Below are 19768 nucleotides of genomic sequence, written 5' to 3'. Positions count from 1 at the left end.
TTGCAAAGACAAGCAGTGATAGTAGATCAAAGAGACCCTGTTGTGCTTTTTTGGGGGTGCCTCTTTGCTGTAGTGTGTTATATAGGTTTGTGTGCATGTAAATGGTCTACTAAGGCTAAAGTCCTCCAGTTGGAGTTTCTCTCCCACACACTCTCCCCTCTACCTGATAAGCCTCCATCGGACTCCTTTTTTACTTCTGTAACATAGTGACTTCACTATGTAACACTGCAGTTCTTTTGGTTAGCGCTCCAGCAAATTGTACAGCATAGGCTAAGGGATGGGACATCTCTAAGTAGTTGACCAATCACAACAAAGCCGGCCAGCTCACCTTATGTTCAAATTTGAGGCTTTTCAGTGCAATTTTCACCCACTTCCTGTCCAGTGAATATGAAAGAAGACACAGATATTGACAGTAAGTCTTTATTTTCTTCCCTTTCAGACCACACACATACAAGATAGAGGTATCCAAACATGTCAAGTAACAATATTAATAAGTATTATTGTTATGACATGGAACAACATGGAATGTAGTACACGTTTTTGTTTTTTTTAGACGTTCTGTTTATTTTATGAAACATGTCAGATAATGCAAAACTTTTATATCATCTTTCCCTTATACCTAAAATAATCTCTTTGAGTGAAGACGAGCTGGGAAAAGAGGATGGCAGAATTAACAGGCAACAAACACACCCCTTCAAGTCCTTCTTCATCATAAAGTGTTTTTGTGCTAAATGCTGATGCGTTCTTTGGATCCGACATAACAAAAACATTCCTTCTCTCCTGAGACTCTTATCTGCTTTTTATGCTGCATAAACTTTTGTCCCAGACCGAATTAGACAGAATTATGACAATAAGTAAATCACTGCATCGGTCAAACAGATGGCTTGTCTATGTTAAGTGCATTTCTTTTTCATCTCCCAAAGATGGAAACATACAACAGGAACATTGAGGAGCACCAAGAGCAAAAACAGGATGTGGTTCGAATAAAATGTCTGCTACAATAAGATGTTATTTCAAGAGGAGAAATCTCTCTCTGTAGTGCAGTCCTCCTCGTTTTCCTCTGTGCTTCTGTGTCTGAATGTGTGTGTGTGTTGTGTCGTCAGTCTGTGCTGTGGTTCTCCAGTTCGGAGATGATGGTGATCAAGTTCTGGAGGCCGAAGATGTAGCCACTGTCCAGGCCCTCGTACACCACACTGTCCCCCTGGTAATGGCTACAGGTTGTGTGGGCAAAGTCTATCATTCTCACCTCCACCATGGGGCTCCGGGGCTCTGAGTTAGCCTGGTCGACACATGAGCCCCCATCCCTGCTGCTGCCATCGCTAGATGTGGAGGGCCTGCGTGGGAAACCAAATGCACCTGCTGCTTCACCTTCCCTCTTCTCTTCCTCCATTCCTGGTTCCACCTCCTCGTCCTCATCCTCTTCCTCAGAGAGGCCGTCCACGGTGTGCTTTGGCTGGGGCGCTCCGTCGTAGATAATGAGCAAGGAGCTGGAGTAGAAGCGGTAGGATTCGCAGGTTTCCAGGGCGGCTTGTAGCTCTCGGAGCCTGCGTATGACAGGGGAGAGGAGTTCAAGTCGTAGACGCTGTCCGCTGTGGAAGAACTGGAACAAAGCCTCCTTAAAGCCCGGCACAGTCAGACTGCGGCCGTGGAACTTGTTCATGAACATCAGCTGGCCCGTGTCACACCGGTACACCTGAAGGGATGGAGGGACAAAGAGGGGTTGGAACCACTGTGAATCCTGCACATCCATATTTCTGTAGGTGGATTTGTAAGCCTTATATTTACCACAAAGTTACAGAAGTTATATTCATATTACCATCCATCTCCATACACAATTCCCAAAAATGTCCAACCATTTATTCTGGACGTAGCCATGGACACTTAAGCGGGGGATAATAGAAGCTCACCTGCATGCCAGAGAGGACGACTCCTAACACGGACACTGTGCTCTGCTGACACTTATAAATCTTCCTGGCCTTTTTTTCCTCGGTGACATCGTCTCCATGCTGCTGAATGCCCATCTTTAGGTCCAACACACACGGTAACGTGTGCCGCCACGTCAGGTTCTCCAGCAGGATGAATTCTGGTCAGTAGAGTCAAGGAGGCCAAAAAAAACAAAATACAGCCTTCTTTCCACTAATCAGCCTACAAATTAATGTGGCCATATTTTAGTTTTGGGGGGGTTTCCCTTTCCTGTAGGGTGTTATATAGTTTTTTGTGCATGCAAATGGTCTGCAAAGGCTAAAATCCCAAAGTTATTTCTGTGTGTTTTCCTCTTTAAGTCACATGTTTTGTCTTTATAAGATAATCACTCCTGATAAACAGAAAAGGGGGAGAGAGAGTTAACACCTGATGCAGCAAGGACTCAGCCTTAGTACATATGAGTAATGCTCTAAAAGGTGGACATTTGGAGCAAATTGCACTTCATACAGAAATTGAGCAAACTGATATTCCACCACTGCAGCTTTCAAATCGACATGTTTTACTGTTTCACATTAATGCTATCATCTCTACAACACTGCATGTAAAGGCAAGTCCCATCAGTGTGCTGTCAAGGTGCAGATGTGGAGGTTTCTGGAACCTCTGAACAATCCTGTCTCAGTTTTGCAAGACAAAAAAAAAGCCTAGTTGGCGGCCAGTGAAAGGATACTGTATTGGTTGCGGTGCATGTCACTCTGCTCCAACTTCTGCAGCTGGTGATGTTTACTTGTGTGTGTCCAGGGGTTGTGTTTGTGCTGTGGTACGGCGTTACTGTGACTGCTGTCCAGTCTGTAGCAGAGCACCTCGATCTCCTCCTTCAGCCTCTGAACGCTGGATGGCAGAGGAAAAGAGAACATCATTAGGTTAAGGCAAGAAGAAGAAGAACCATCGAAAATGTACCAGAGATGTATTTAGTGAAGCCCCAGATGAAATGTTTCTTTGTGAAATATTTGTTTTGGGGATTTTGGAGAGAGTTCATGTTTACTTGGACTGCTTCAAACCATAATGATATAACATGTAGAAATGTTTAAATTAACATGGTTCCCTGGTATGTAGGGGGGAAGTAGAGCATAAAACAATGGGGCAGTAATGTTATATTGTATAAGAGTTACCCAATAAAACATTATTATCATTATACTTCCAAAGCATTTCAAATACACCTCCACAACGATTTTGCTGTCAAGGCAAGTTATGTGTCTGTGTTCGTGCTCTGACATGCTTCATCTATTGCATTCATTCAACCCTGAAGCTGTGACTCTCTCTCTGCACAGCATTGAGTGCCAGTTTCTAAAGGAAATCTAAAGACTGTTTTGAAAAGATCCTGGTTGTGTAACATTTCTGAAGTGATCAATGAGTGGTCTTTAATTTAACATGCATGATTCCTGTTAATCTAAGCCAGGGGAGATATTTGTTTTTAGTTGAGGACAATGCACATTCATTTATTCTATATCCACATGGCATTATATGAGTTTTTATTGTCCAAACAAACTTTTCTGAATGCTTTTTACTTTTTTAAATAAAAGAGACCCTATTGTGCATTTTGGGACGGAGCCGGCTAGCAAACCAATCAGAGCAGACTGGGCTCTGGTTTCAGACAGAGGGTGAAAAGAGGTGCTGCAGCACAGGCAGTATGAGAAAAATAAAGAGCTTTTTGAACATTGAGGCATGGAGACATGTCACAGTAGGGACAGAAAAACAAATATGAACCTGAAAATGTGCATAATATGGCCTCTTTATCATTTCTTGGTGCAACAAATTGTTCTTTTTTTACAAATTATACTCTTGAAAAGTGACTAAATAAGCTATTTTTCAGCGTGGTGGGGCTAGCGTCTCCATAGTAAATGACACTAATGTATTGACAACACTTTCTGTTTTATGAGTGATGAGTCCCTCAGTGTGTTTCTTTCAGCTCACCTTTTGTCCTTGTCGTTACAAGAGAGGCGGCCTCTGCCATCTTTGCTGTAATTTTCACTGTCCACAAGCGACGAGGAGGCTATCATTTTCTCCCATATAAGCATCCCCAAATGAATGTCGGCTGAGGAGTCCTTGTTTTCCAGATTAGGCGATGTGTCACTCTGAAGTGGGTAAGCAATGAAGCAAAGGTTCCCTTCTTCATCCTCCTCGAAGCTCACTGACACCACCCCTGAGAGCCGGACACAGAGGGAAGACAAAGACGTGCGTTACACAGTTGTGTCATGGAGCAAAGAAGCGAATATGTCTTTCATAAATAATCAAAACCCAAAAAGACAACACAAGAGGAATGTCTGCAGTCACTTTCAGATTAGTTTATGTCCACACTTAAATCTGTCCAACAATAATGACAGAGGATCAAAGAGACATTAAGCCGTCAACAGAGAAAAGGACAAAATGTAGGAGCATCAAATCGATATCAATCAAGTGTTTTTTTGTGGCAACTCAAAAACGGAGTATGGTGTTATATAGGTCCAATGCTAAGAAGACTATATCATCATAAATAAAAGACAACCCAAACACAAAAAGGGCCAATAAATTCAATTTTTTATTTGTCTTGAGAGGGCTGCAGCAAAGATTTAGACAGAAATCACACAACAACATATAATTACACAGCAGTTTACATACATGCATATATATACACAACACATGGCCAGGGTGGCTCAAAAATGTGTACATTTTCTGACATGTATTTGTATTTTCTGAAACGTGATTGGGTTTTATAAAATGTCACACAAAATCATAGGCAACATACATACAAAATATGTCAACATCACCACACACACACACACACACACACACACACACACACACACACACACACACACACACACACACACACACACACACACACACACACACACACACACAAAGAATGTTTTCATGTTATAGATCTCGGCTATAAATTGTGAGCAGAACAAATATTAGTGAGCAGGTTCCCCAAAGCTTGTTTATATCATCCCAAAGGCGTCTCATTAAGAAAGCGAAATAAGGTGAAAGAGTGAAGAGAAGTGAGAAGAGGAAAAAATTCAGAAATGAAAGCACCATTTCTACAAAATCTGTAAGCTGTCCCGTATGATAAAAAACCTGAAGCGCTTGGCCATCATGCGCTGTTTGCTTAAGTCATTTTTAAAGATCAATAACAAGGTGTGGTAGTTTGACCGTCAGTTCTAGACTCATCAACCGTCTACAGGTTTTGTAGAGAGTCTACGTTGACCTTTTCAGATGACCTTCTGCTGGATTTGTAGATCAAAACAAGGAAGAATCTCTTTTTGTATCTTTTTCAACTGCTGACTGTGTGCCAAATAAAATAATGAGGGCCTACCTTACTTACCTGTGTTAGTACAGCCTGGTACACACATGACATCACAACAGTTTGAAGCTGGGTCTCAGCTGCAGCCCCCTCCTGTGGCACAATTGTGCACATTCTTCTGGCAAGTACTTAAAAAACAACACTTTGTTTCCTGAAAATCTAATGTTCTTACAAATAGCGTGCAAAAAATAGTTTCCCTCCGGACTTGAACTTATGCACATAGAGCAGGGGCATGAGGAAAGAGAAATGCATTGCAACACAACAAAACACCACAGCAACAACACATCTTAGCATGGTTTGCATTACCTCTATACTGTGGGATAAACTTCCTCAATTCAGCAGGCACACTCTCGTAGAACTGATGTTCACGTGTGATGAGGGGTTTGCAGATGGTCTGCTCCCCGAGGCGCAGCACACAGCAGTGTCCCCCCACTTGGTGTAGGAAGGGCTCAAGCATCACCCCTTTCTCCATGTAGCTCTGCTGGTGCTGCTGCTGCTGCTGCTTTTGCTCTGCATCCATGGCTTTTGCTGCCTGAGCGTCCACAGCTGGACCCATCCTCCTCTGGCCCTGTCCGCACTACCGTGGGCATTAAAGCAGGAAGGAGGAAATAGAAGAGAATCAAAAGAAAAAAGCCAGGTATCAGAGGATCTGGAATTCCTCCTTTGCTAATTATATTGCAGATCTTGTAGTTGAGAACACAAAGTCCTCTAAAATGTGGAGGTTTGGGCGAGAGCTGCAGTGACACATAAAGCAAACACAGACACACAGATCCTGCTTGTGCCTGCACTTCAGAGTGAATGCTCTTTGACAGCTGAGAGCAGGCTCACCACTGGTAAAGCTCCTACAAGCCTGACACAGATCCCACCCACATCACAAGAAATCCACCAATCAGGAGCAACCAAAGCAGGTTGTTCCCTTCGAGGGAAAGGAGCAAACCAATAGTAGGGTGAGAGCAGACTAAATGAAAGAGGACAGAAGAATACAAAAAAAGCTGAGAGGGTGAAGCCAAACCAGCTTTTTTTCTCTCTGTGGCAGTGAGGTTTGAACAACCTGACAGAACAAGCAGCACTATTTCTTCATTTAAATGTTGTAACAGAACAAAGTGGAGCCTGAACACCACAACTGGCCTGCAGTACAAAAGACATGGTTAAACATAAACACAAGTACTTCCTGACTACAGAATACCTGGCTTGATGTTATGATAAGCAAAACACAGTGCAGAATAAGGACCCTTTCATTGTAATGGTGTTTTGCTTACAGTAGCAGTAGTGGAAGTTCAATCTAAAACTGCTCTCTGGCATATTGTTATAGAGAAGCCAAGTTCCTCAGAAAAGCAAGTTATAGATTCCTCAGTAAACAATCTGATCTGAGTACATCTCGTTCTTGCTGAAGTGCCCTAGGGATAATGTATGACAAGACTAGGTTGAACCATGTGCCAGTTTCTTGAGGTTGCGTAGGACAGGGAAAATGGCGGACAAGATCACCACTGTTGAAACATATAGTGCTCACAATATAAAGGCATCAAGTACAGATAGCCAAATAACAACATTTCACTCAATAAAGCTTTACTTTATTAGAAAAACATTATTACCTAAAGAGTCTGTAAACACATAGGAGGCCCTCAGAGTTAGCGCAGTGGATCGTGGGGGGAGGTAATGTAAAAATACACTTAAGATTAACATGAATCAAATCTATAATTAGCTAAGTTTAATTGGTTGTAAACATTGATGACATCTGTGCTAACCTGTGCACCTGTCAAGTACTATCAAGTTATTATTACTTCTTTAGCCTAGTATTCTATGTACCATGAAAAGGTTTATACAGTACATGGCACCCTGGGGCCACCCTACACATTATTGTATGCCCAGTTTATGAAACTCAGTTTTATACATAGGAAGTTTGTCTCTCTTCCAGCTGAGGTTACCTGAAAAAGTTGAAGACCCCCTGTGCTAGACTATAAAACTGAATATAAGCTAAGAAATGTTGTTACCTTTAGTTATAATCCATAGTGATGTGAAGTTATGCCACCTTAATCGATTAAAGGGACTCAGAAACTTCATTGAACACAGAGATGAAGGTGGCAGATGGGTACATGAAAGTGGGGTGACGTTAGGGGGTTACTGAGAGCTCGTGCTAAAGCCAGAGCGGGAACTATAGTCCTCATTTTAAAACCTTTCAATGACACAGATTATTGCAGCAGACCAAATCTCTGATTAAGATGCGCTCTGCTGTCTTCCACAGACATGTTTCTGCCTTTAAACTCCTCGTTGGAAAACCCAACACAGAGTGCATGATGTGTTAGCAAAACGTATATCATGTTTATCAGTGAATGACGTGCACACCGTGTTTTATGGGCTTGTGATGTTTTTTTTTCTGTGTACGTGTAAGCATGCCTGTGTGTGTGTTGGCCACTGACCAGTTGTTCAAGGAACAGAGTCAGAAAGCTGGGCAGTAATCTCTCTAATCCTGCATCGTGGACACAAGGGAAAAACACAGGACACGAGACACAAGTAGAAAATAGCTACACTTAAACACACGTGTGGTTGTTGACAAAGAAGTCGGGTGGCTTTGGTAACTTCCTGGGAACCCCTTTACCAACACCTAACTATCATATCTTTCATCAAAGCAGACCTTAAAGGACAGACCATTCAAACACACAGGTCCAACTTAGCTCCCTGTAATCACTTCAACTTGTTTTTAAGATAAACCATAAAGGTTATTTTGCTGTCAGAAGGTGGCACAAGTATACCATCATGATTTGACTGTGGGTCCTAAACACAACCTGTTAACGGAGGATAAAGGTAATCCCTGAGTTTATGACAACATGCTCGTCTGGTGGCGTAAACATTCAGCTATGTCAATGTCAACTCCTGTATTGCATGCTTTATTAAAATGAGCACAAATAGAGTTGGAAATGACGATGGGTGGAGATGGCGAGGGGACAACATAACAAAAAAAAGCCAGAGGTGCTACACAGAGTTATGTAGCACCTCAGGCACATGATGAAGTGATTTGTCCATTGACATCCACAAAGCTCACAGACACGCTGGCACAAACATCAACAGGTGCATTACAGAAAGTTTGCCAAATTTCCACTGACTCAAATGATATGTATTCACTTTTGGTGCAGATACTTTATCAATTGTGGTTTCTATAGAATGTTAGCCTCAATTTATAAGCTGTGTACCACCCAAACATGACTAGACAACACCTTCAATGCGCCACTAATACACAATTTACAAAGCTGGATCACTTGTTCTGTAACCAAACAGAGAAATGTCTTATCCAGATTGGGCTCTTGCCATTTTTAGACATTCTTTTAGAGTTACCAATAGGAAACAAAACAAAAAACTGTCCAAACAGGTCGAGTTGTGCCGTGCCATGCAGTGGGAATCCAGTAATTGAAACCCAAACTGGAAAGTGAATAAGTCGCATGCAATGGAAATGACGTGCCAAAGGGAACAACAGAAATAAACGGGGCAGGCCTTCATACTACTCAGTTATTGAGAAACAGGAAAACATGTTCACCATCATCACATTAATGAAGATCAAAGGGCTCACTTAAACTAAATCTGTGAGCTTTCATCCATCAACAACAACAGGGCAGCAAAAGGGGAAAGAGTGATAGTAGGTCAGGGCGTTGTTTTATGAATGAAGGCTGCTGGAGCTCCAGAGGGCTTTACAGCTTAATCAGGCGTCCTAAAAATGTCAATGGCTGATATGTCTGTATTAGGAGAACCCGTGTGGAGAGGGATGGGAGGTGAGGGCGAAGGGAGGGGAGGGCTGGAAGGAAGGCTCGGTTAGGTTTGTGTTTTGCCCTTCTGTGGCCATGGACATTTGAGGAGGAGGCTAATAAGGAGGTGCTGAGGGAATTTGGATACAAAACTAATTGAAAAGTAATAGAGGGGTACGTGAAGGGCAAAAGTGCAACACAAGATATTAAACAATTGAATAGGTCTATTACGTGGTTCCAGTAAAACCAGCACAAACAACTTCCTATAAGTCTTGAATAATTATTTAGAGCACGCTCAGTATTTTTCATGGTTCTGAGAACGACTTAAGTGTGTGTTTTTATAAGGCTAAACTGATCTACATTAAGAGACTTAAAAGATTTAGGATGAGACCGGTAACCTGAATGAGGTGGCATGCGTCTGGATTTACCCTAATTTACCCAGTGGCCCAGGGTCAAACATGCTCAGACACATCAACTTATAATACATGTGCTCAAAACACTCAGCAGCCCTTAAGATCAAACATGCAAACAGGCAGAAACAGGGTCAAAAATCCAACAACAACAACAACAACAACAACAACACATAAAAACACACACAATCTCTACCTGTGCTGGTCTGACCCCCCTGTTGATTTCTACTTCACAGACTGGTCTCCTCACATGACATCACACCAGATAAACCGCACTTACCAAATGCTCATGGGTCACCAAACCCATAAGCCCACACTAAAAATACGACGTGCTGTAAGTCATTCATGCTGCCGACTTGCTATTAATAAACAGGAGTTTGCTCCATGCCAAAAACAAGAGACAAATAAACACAGGGATCAGAGAGAGCGGAAACAATTCACTGGCTGCCACCACAGGACAGTTTGACACTGAAAACGGACCCAATATTTACTTTGGTGACTTTTGCTGAAATAATTAGTCATAGTTTTTATTTTCACTTCTTGGATTGGAGAAAATCATCTCTTAAAAAAGGTAAAGAAGTGGCAAAACCAATGTGACACACATACAGGTTATTCACTCTCAGTGTCTTCTTTCTAAACCATCTCTTGTAAAGCTCAGCAACACTGGATTGAAAATAGGGATATGGAAGTCGCACACTTCCTGGATTTAGCTCAAACTGTCCTCACTTCTCAGACCCATTGGGCAGACACTCAGCTGGCTTCCGTCTATTGAAACAATGCAGTTCAGCTCCGACTAATGGGATCAATTCACATCATGCAGGGATCTTGGGCTTCCAGTTAAAACATATGTATTAAGACATTTCATTGTTTGTTTAGAGGTGTTATAACGAATCATCAGGTCATGATGAAACACATAGACATGCTGATTAATCTCTAACAGAAGGTCACATAGCTCCCACTGATGACTTCCTTGTTGGGCATTTACATGAGTCTCATCACAGGGAATCTAAATCCACCTGCAATGTCCAACCTTCATCTCTATTCACAGCCGGATCACTATTTGGCATTGAGATGGGCTTTCCTCTGCAGCTGGTTTTTATGAGTGGACCATAAAGTACAAGAGGATTTTTGACCTCTGGTGAAGCGACAGTGTCTGAACTCACAGGGAACAGATCCTGGCCTAGTAAAATCACACCCTCAGTCACTGTAAGAAGGGAAAGCAGAGAACATGCCCAGAGAGAGAAAAAGGAGAACAAATAAAAAACTAAAATGTGTCAAGCACATATTTATGGAGAGTGAGTAGCAAGCAGTTCAGAGAGGTAACTTGAGTCTTGCTCCTTCTGCTTTGAAGCATCACCCTTTCTATGGCCTGTGTACCTGTAAAATACACATAAAAACAAACAGGAGATTTATGTGCATGTTTTGCAGTTAAACATAGACAAAGCCCATAAATAGAAACTGCTGTAATTCTCACAGTGATTTCTCCATGAGGGTGTGTTGCTTAACAGTTGTGCCACACACAATTTAGACTTTTCCACCAGATTGAGACATTTTCTGTCGTTTGCCCTAAAAACACATTCAGTTCCTACTGTAATGCACTGAAAAAATGGATCAAATGTAATGTTGTTTATCTCTGAAATATGTCAGACTGTGAAAAAACACAATCCCTAGCATTTAATTAACAGAAAGTAATTTCATAATGTGTGTGTGTGTGTTTCATTTACTCATTTATTACATTTATCACATTGCCAATTTATTTGTACCAATAACTTTTATACAGATTTAAGTGTTTATAGTAATAAAGAGAGAGCTCCTGTCTGCCATCAGGGGTTATACTGTATATGGTTTGAAGAAATATCTGTCATGACCTTTCTTTTGTGTTTGTTGTTTCCTGTTTTATTTTGAAATGTTTTCCCCTCTTGTGTCATGTTTAGTTTCACTTCCTGTCTGCGTTTCCCTCCTGTGCCTGATTGTGTCATTGTGATCACCTGTTTCTCCTCCCCTCTCCAGCTGTATCTTGTCTTGTAATTACCCTTTTGTCTCTTCTCCGGTCGTCGTCTTTCATATCAAGTCAAGTCTTTTTCATGTCCTGGATTTCCCTGGTTTACCCTTCCTTGTCCTCCTGCGTCCTTTGGTTTGTCATAGTTTTCATTTGCTACTTTTCTGTTTTGTTGTACCTTGCCTTTTTGTGTTTGTTCACAGCTTGTATTTAATAAAGTTCCCTTTTAGTTCGAACACCCATACCTTCCTCCCCTTGTTTCTCTGCATTTGGGTCCTGTTACCACAACCGTGACAATATCACTAATATATATTTTAACTGGTCAAAGAGACGCACAGTTCATACTAGTATATTTGTGTAGGTATTTAAAGCTATTGCATCTCCGTAAGAGATATTGTGAATGGGGGAAATAGAGTGTTTCCACGTGACCTTTTAAGTTATATATACAAAGGTGGCAAACACACTGGCATTTAAAGGGTTAAACCTCTTTAGAATATTTGGTCATTATTTCAGAGCAAGGGTTTTTTTTTTAAGGAAGGCATTTTTAACTGAACTCACAACAAGTCAAAAGCAAATTAGAATTCACTAACTCTCTTGAGCCCGGTAGGAAGGAAACGGTATGTTCTTCAAAAACAACAACAACACACACACACACACACACACACACACACACACACACACACACACACACACACACACACACACACACACACACACACACACACACACACACACACACACACACACACACACACACACACGCACAGAGCCTGAAAAACAAGGCAAGTGCATACACATCAAGGGCAGTCAGGCATATACATTTCGGAAATATGTTTTAATGTCTGATGACAGTTGCAGAACATTACATCACATCAGATGCGGCACAACGATGAGGACATTGAGCCAGTCATTCTCTGAATGTGGACCGGCGGAGAATCAAGGTCCTGCATTGACAGAAATAGATTAAAAAGTAGTGACGAGAGAGGAGTGCTCAGATCAGAGAGACGTGAGAGGGAGAGGCTGAAAATGTAACGAGACTGGGAAGGGAGTCAGACGCCAGACGGACGCAGATATGGAGCCTAAATGAGCCGGCAGTGCCAACAAATGCTTCAACAGTCCAGTGATATATATAAACTCAGTAATCCCTCAACAAAGGGGCACTTAATGAGAGCCTGGATATTGGGATGGAGGAGGGAGGGAGGTGAAGAGGGGAATGTGGCTGGCTTATACCCAGGATTCTGCCACCACAGCCAATCAGAGCCCGTCGGCAACTCATCGAACGGAGCGAATTCATGCTCGGTGACCTCTCAATGACAAATACCACACGGTCCCTCTCTGTCCAACGGGTTCCCTAAAGGCCTGCAATCCATCACCATGCCAAACCACTCTTTCAAACTGGGCTCACGGCTTCTAATTAAAAAAATTAAACCGGTTATGAGATTATTCAAGGAAGTGTCAGGATTAAAACTCGTCACACTTTCTGCAACTGAGATGTGTTGACTCACTGGTAAATCCCGGTCAGGTTTGTGGAGTAACGGATTAAATTGATGGGATTATGTAATCACACAAACTGTATTCTCTTACAGTAACATAAAAAGCAGATTGCTGTTACATTTCTAAAAAAACAAGGGTTAAATGAAATCTCTTGAGAATTTATTTTTGATAAAAAATATTTTGGTTTCTTCTTTTCTAAGGTTGCATTGTTCTGTGGTCTTACATCATACGGGAAACTGAATAAAAAACATTGTGAAGAAAGGGGGCGATGTCTCAAACAGTCACCCAGCATGGACAAGATACAGCCAAAATACTCATTTAGCCTAAGTTATTATATCTGGTATTATCATTATTTTGTTGAGACCGCACACATTTGCATTTTAGTCCACCAATTGTGACCATGGTGTGGTTTATGGTATTTAGTGCACCTATTGTACATCGACGTTAGTGGAAGACAAAGACTTTAGTATTTGTTTTGTTTTATTTCATTATTAACATCATTAAAAAAGGACAGACTGTAATTTGGAGCGTGTCACAGTGATGAGCCAAACTTCACCTCTTACAGTGGCTTAATTTACTAGGAATTCAGTCGCTACAATAGCCCAGTATTGCTTCCACATGCCTGTCTACGGTATTTAAGTGCTTGTAAGTCACTTTTCTGTAAGCTATAACATGTCATCTATACTGAGATTTTTTTTAACACAGTTTGTATTTCTGTCACTAAGCCAGTGTCTGCTGACCCGTCACTCCTCTCTGAAGACAACATGTGCCCATGCATTAACACATACATAATATACATATACATCCAGTTAAAAGCACACTTGATGCTTCCCCAGCCAACACATCTAAGTCCCCATCAGCCCAGTGCCAGGAAACATGGCGGTGTGTGTCAGTATGTGAAATAAGAGCACTCAGATCAGCGGTTTGGGAGATTAACAGCGGCTGACTGATGACTGCGTGCATGCACAGGGCACAGAGTCAGATGCTCGCGGTGATCTGCATCAAGGGATCGGGGTCACTGAGTGAGAGGCGGCACCACAAAAGCAATAACTATCGCAATGCCCCTTATGTTATATGAAAGTGGCGCTTAGGAAAAGCACTCCAAAATGTGTAATAACTTTTTTTAAGTATACGTGATCCAAAGACTATTACAGTGCTGGGCTTACTGTACACACATGACTGGAAATGAAACTAACCAACTGATCCTTTTCTAAATGAATTGTTTAATCGCTCTGCAGCGTTTTGCTTATGCAGTGTTTTCTGTGATTGCTGCGTGTGTGTTCTCAAATTGGGGAAGATGTGTTCTCATTTGTGCGTATTTTGGCACATTTGTGTTTTTATATCAGAATCAAGTTTATTGCCAGGTACGTTTACACATACAAGTAATTTGATTTAGTGTCTGGTGGTGCGCACATAAACTGTATAAGATAATAAGTTGCGAAAGCAGCTCAAAAATAAAAATTTCTAAAAAGAAGTATTTTGAAGTAACTATTTAGCAATAGAAAAGAAAATGCTAGAGACAATACACGTAATTTAAATGTAAATACAAAAACAACCTTAAAAGCTAAAATAATAGTAATAATAAAAAAGGTTTTAATGGATTTGTTTTGGGCCCTTGAATCGTGTTTACACTTGTTGGCCACCGTACAAATACATTCAGTGCACCAGCAAATATTTACATTTGAGAAGCTGGCGCCAGCGATAAATCCATGTCAATGTGCAACTGCTGTTACACAACATGAATTACAATTTGTATTGTCAACTTGGCCCAATTTAGCGGAGACAAGTCAAGTGATAAATGATAACTAAGCATTTGTGTCAAGTGCACAAATGTGCTGCAATAGGAAAATGAGTGCCTGTGAGATATGTGGCGCTAACATTTATCTCCAGCTTGTCATCGTCCATGAATGCATCCTGGCTTCACTTTTCAATGATACTGAATACCATCTCAGCATGGGGCCAGACGGAGCGCCTTCTGCATGCAGGGGAATCCTCACCATAACAGGCTGCTAAAGAGTCCTATTGATGGGACTTCCAATAGACTGGTGTGAAGAGCGAAGAGTATTTTATTTATTGTGAGGATCCACCTTCCCGAATGTGTTATATCAGTGGTAAGGCTTCTGGACTGTCTGTTTGAAAGACTGTAATAATGTGTAGAGCTACAAATTAAGCATCGGCAAGTAAGTACTTCCTGTTTCCTGTGGTTTATAGAGGTTATAACATTGGAGAAAACATCGAAAAGTACAAATTACATCTGGTCCAATCATGTTGGTTTATTTAGTTCAATGGCTCAGGATCGGAGTTACATAACAGGTCGTGATCCTGAGTCCCTAGAGAGAGAAAAGGGGGAGACAAGCTGCCAGGTCTCCAGACACATTTCCAATAGACAAAAGAGGGACGCTCGATCCTGCCAGTAGGTTTAGCAGTTTGTGTGTGTGTGGTTGTGTGTCCTTTTCTCCTTTCTAAAACATGTTGCTTACTCAACCAAATCCTGCTGATATAACTTGTCTTCTCAATTCTTCTCCCACATGTTTAATGCAACTTATTTTTCAAATTCCCTCACTTTTAAGGCCTTTAACAGATGCTGGGAAAACCACAGATCCGGCGTTGGTGTGAGAAAAATCGCACACATGCTCAAACACACACTGACAACAACTCACACATTTTCACCGAGAAGGAGAGAAGCAGCATGGCTTCACAACAATACTGTCACTGGAAAGTGTGACTGCCCTGCTGACACATGTTGGCACAGCGCTTTATGAGACTAGCATAACTTCAGTCATTAACCCTGGTGACCTCTGTGAGTCGGGAGGGGGGGGGTGAGAGTGAATGTGATGCATGTCAGTTTTCAGGCTGTGCACCTGGTAGAGTCAATCTCTAGGGGGGGTGATGTTAAAATCACACTGTGGTCCTCCAGGATTACCCAGTATAGCACACACACAAAATGTAACCTCTGGAGAGGACTACATACACAATGTAACAGGACATATTATGATCATTTTTAGGCACATGTTTCCACGTCCAAAAAGGTCTTTTTTTTCATACCGCCTGTGCTGCAGAACCTCTTTCACTGTCAGTCTAAAAAGTTGCTTAGAAATCATGAATAAGAAAACAAAATATAAAAGAAAACATAGGTTCTTGTAAATAAACTCTTCAAGTGTTTAACCAGGAGCTCAAGCAGGGAGCATGGTGCACAAAATGTTGTTGTACTTGTTATTTCACTTCCTAGGGAAATGATTACCAGCGAGATGACTTTACCACAGCAGAGTAAGGAGTCTTGATGATATTTGATTTGTTTGTTCTAGCACTCAAAGTTCACATATCAACAATTCGAAACATTTGTGACTTGCAGCTTTGATTCAATGACGTAGATCACCCACATGGTCAGCTCAGTTCAGAGAAAGAACAACACCAATCTAACAACAGCATGTATGCAGACGACGCGGAGAAACAAGCCTCCCCACTGTATCTGGAGCTCGTTCATGGAGCAGTGAGTGGGTTTGTTACTTTCTACTCCGTCAGTCTGAGAAAAACAATGCCGTCCGTTTGTCTATAAGGACAAAAGCACGGTCACTCTCTGTCCCCTGAGACAACCTCCCCTTGTCTACATTTGGACTGTATTTGCATCATGTTGGGTTATGCCACAAGAACTCGACAACTTCTTAAAAATAATACTTTTATGTTTTTACGTAGGCCCAAACTCTCAAATGTAGGGATACACGTATGTGAGCAAAGCAGCAACTATTCAACATGTATTAGTCTTTATTCTCCTATGTTGTATATTATGTACAGTTGCCGGGCAAACGCACTTCAACAGCCAAAAACTATTTCATTGGGAGGAACACGGTACACAAAAAATATGCAAATATAAAAACACAAATGTACCTAAACACATGCAAATGAAGAAATATCTTTTCCAACATGATGAAACATGCGCATGGTTTACTAAAAGTGCTGCATAAACAAAACTGGAACTCAGTCGAGGCTTGTTTTTTTTTCTAGGTCTAAGCAAAAAGGCTAGCCTAAAACGTTTACAGCCGCTCACCTGTTTTGTCGTGGTGGCTGGAATGCAATGGTATGTGTAATGATATATTTCTCTTAACCTTATAATGGTAGGATTGACAGACAGAATCATATCCGCTGTCAACACAGCATGTGATGGTTAGGACTGAACTTGTTCATCTTTGGCAACTTGACAATGAAGACTGGGGCTTGAGGACAACCACACAGCAGTGACCATCCATACTTTGTGAGCACAGTAGAAAAACGGGACTTCTGAATTTAGTGAATGGACGTTTGGGAACTCTTTATTCTTCCAACTTGATTTGTTTTATTCAAACAAATATCCTTTAAAACCCTAAACATATTGAATGAATGCTTAAAACAAATCCTTCTGTATCCAGACAGGTGACACAAAATAGCCTGCATTCATGATAGACTTACATGTAACAGATAGTGGACAAAATGCACAATTTCTGTATAGTTTAAGGTAGTTTTCTTATATTTACTAGTCACGTTTGTAGTTTTTGCTAATGGTATTAACATATTTGTATCTGTTTTGATCAACTGAGCTTTAACATGTCATTCTGCCCTTAAAAGTCATAATGCTTGCCGAAACCAGGGATCGAACCAGGGACCTTTAGATCTTCAGTCTAACGCTCTCCCAACTGAGCTATTTCGGCACCTAATAATCAACTATGACCTGTGAGATTGGTGAGAGGTCTGTAGCTGGTTCCTCTATAAGCTCTTTCTTGACCTCTTCCTGACTGCAAACTCAGCGGTTAACGCTTAACAACCAGAGGAGTCGCCTCACAATAGACATTAGATTCCTTAAGTTGCCTGAATAAAATGTAGCTTAAGCCTAACCTTGAACCAAGTTTTCACCTTAAAAAGTAAAATATTAAATAATGACCCGCTCCCAACTGAGCGATTCTTGCCTCTGTCAGATCTCTTTGTAGCCTGTGAAATTCTTGACCTCTTCCTGACTCCAGTTTATTGCCAATTCAGCAATTTCTGCAGTGAGCTATTTCTTAAAGCTTAACTCTGACACTGTTATCTCTGCAGTATGTTAGGCAGACACTCACAACCTACTCTTAAAATTGAATACCAAACAAACACATTTTGATTACTTACTACCACATTGTGCATCCCATCATTGCATGGAAAATGCACTGCAACTTTAACTACATTAAAAAAGAGTATGAAAAATATGACTCTAGGTAGAGCCAAGTCCATATTGTCACCGACTCAATTACTTAGAGCTCAACCTGCTATGTAAGTCAGACAAAAGGGTTGAAGTTATGCAAGCCTCCAAAGCAATGCCAGATTGAGCGGGACATCTGTGAGAGCTGCTTGGAAGTGGAACTAGACTGAAAAGGGTTTTGATTAATTAAAGCAAAAACATCCTCTCCCTGCAACCATGCATCCGTCCGGCTGTCTGGACTGCAGACTGTTTGCCACCTGTGAATTTCATTCACCCACCTCATTAAATTGGCTAAGAGCTTGTCTGGCATCTTCAGGCATTCTTTGTAATCCTCCAAGAGCAGCGGGAACAAAGCAACCAGGAAACCAAACCGCACCAGTGGAAAACACACATCTCAAAGGGAGAGAGCGCTGGAGAGATGTTATGTAACCTACAGCACAGGTTGGCACATGGCAACAAATGAGAAAGCAGAATGTCCATTAGAAGAAAAGGTATAGTTTTGCACTCTCACTGATGTTTTAATAAGAGGTGCAACATTCCCCTTAAACACAGAAACATACCACACTGTTTCATAAGCAGGCATACATGCAATGTTGCATTAAGTGGATAAGAAATAAAAACCTCTCCAGGAAAAAAAAATATCTATAGTGCTGCTGTGCGAAGCTCGAAGAGGCTTTACACTGAATTCAAGTTTTCCTGGAAATCAATCAAAAGTTAAGTCTGAAAAGAACACACGTGTTTCTTCATGACCACGCAGTTTACTCGAACCTTTTCTATCCCCATTTCCTGCATGGTAGCTCACCCACAGAGAGCCGGTTGGCGATTCATTCCGGTTTCTATTGGAATGACGCAAATCACTGATCTGTTCGCTACCCCGTGGCCTGACCCTGCTCTCTGGGACTGAGGCTCTATTGCTTCTCACAATCCTCGGCTACGGAACAGCAGAGAGACGGCCAGAACGTCCACGTTTACCACAGGAGGTCCAGATGAGGTCCCAACAAACCTTCTGCCGTCCTGCTGGGCTCTGCTGGCATTATCTGATTGCCGGGTGTGACGTAAAGTATGGGACACGACTGGTGTTTTCTTTTTTCCAACGCAGGACCATGCATAAACACCTGTCGCAGCTTGCTTGCTTTGCTTTCTATCGAGCCACTTAAACACAGTTATGTTTTCTTCTAATCGGATTTGTTTTACTCACATTTGGGATGACTTGCTTGGCCTTCGGTGGTGTGTTGATATTGTGCTATGTGCGTTTAATCAAAAATAAAGTAGGCCTAACACACTTTTCACAGATTCAAGAAAGAAAACAGGCCTTTACAACAGTCAAAAACAAATCAAACAAAAGAGGCAAAACTCTTTCTTTGTATATGGTTTTATACCTTTAACGGAGACTTACACGGTTTAAAAATGTGCCTCGGCGGCGTCTTTCTGACAGGTTGCCCATATTTGTCTCTCTAGAGGCTGGCGCCGTGGGAATTGTAGTCCTTTATACGTTCTTGACAACAGACGTCACGATTAGGTGGCCCATTTCATAAAACACTGGCTCAAACAACACCCATCAAATTAGTATACCCTCTTCAACTACAGTGAGGCTACGACTTCTTATTATAGCATCTATCGGGACCACATTTAATCAATGTTTGCACTCCTGTCTTACATTCGATG

At 41.5% G+C, this 19768-nt stretch overlaps 1 protein-coding gene and 1 non-coding gene across 4 annotated transcripts; both read right to left on the bottom strand.

Moving 5' to 3' along the window:
* Nucleotides 1-404: 404 nt before the first annotated feature.
* On the bottom strand, nucleotides 405-19488 carry LOC134883502 (inositol hexakisphosphate kinase 2-like). 3 transcript variants are annotated; one of them, XM_063911885.1, is made up of 6 exons: nucleotides 19302-19488; nucleotides 5570-5840; nucleotides 3895-4123; nucleotides 2651-2811; nucleotides 1908-2083; nucleotides 405-1693 (listed from the first exon to the last, which is right to left on the bottom strand). In XM_063911885.1, the coding sequence occupies exons 2-6, from the start codon at nucleotides 5817-5819 to the stop codon at nucleotides 1100-1102; spliced, it is 1410 nt and encodes a 469-aa protein (XP_063767955.1). In that variant the 5' UTR covers nucleotides 5820-5840; nucleotides 19302-19488; the 3' UTR covers nucleotides 405-1099. The 3 variants fall into 3 exon arrangements, with proteins under 3 accessions (XP_063767955.1, XP_063767953.1, XP_063767952.1); XM_063911883.1 differs by lacking the exon at nucleotides 19302-19488 and adding an exon at nucleotides 9604-9697; XM_063911882.1 differs by lacking the exon at nucleotides 19302-19488 and having other exon boundaries at nucleotides 5570-6088.
* Nucleotides 17510-17582, bottom strand: trnaf-gaa (transfer RNA phenylalanine (anticodon GAA)). Its single transcript has one exon. It is a non-coding gene; the product is annotated as a tRNA-Phe (tRNA).
* Nucleotides 19489-19768: the final 280 nt, after the last annotated feature.

The sequence above is a fragment of the Eleginops maclovinus genome, chromosome 20, assembly GCF_036324505.1.
Source record: "Eleginops maclovinus isolate JMC-PN-2008 ecotype Puerto Natales chromosome 20, JC_Emac_rtc_rv5, whole genome shotgun sequence".
Taxonomy (NCBI): Eukaryota; Metazoa; Chordata; class Actinopteri; order Perciformes; family Eleginopidae; genus Eleginops; species Eleginops maclovinus.
Note: the sequence above shows the minus strand (reverse complement) of the source record. Positions and strands in the feature narration are given on the sequence as shown.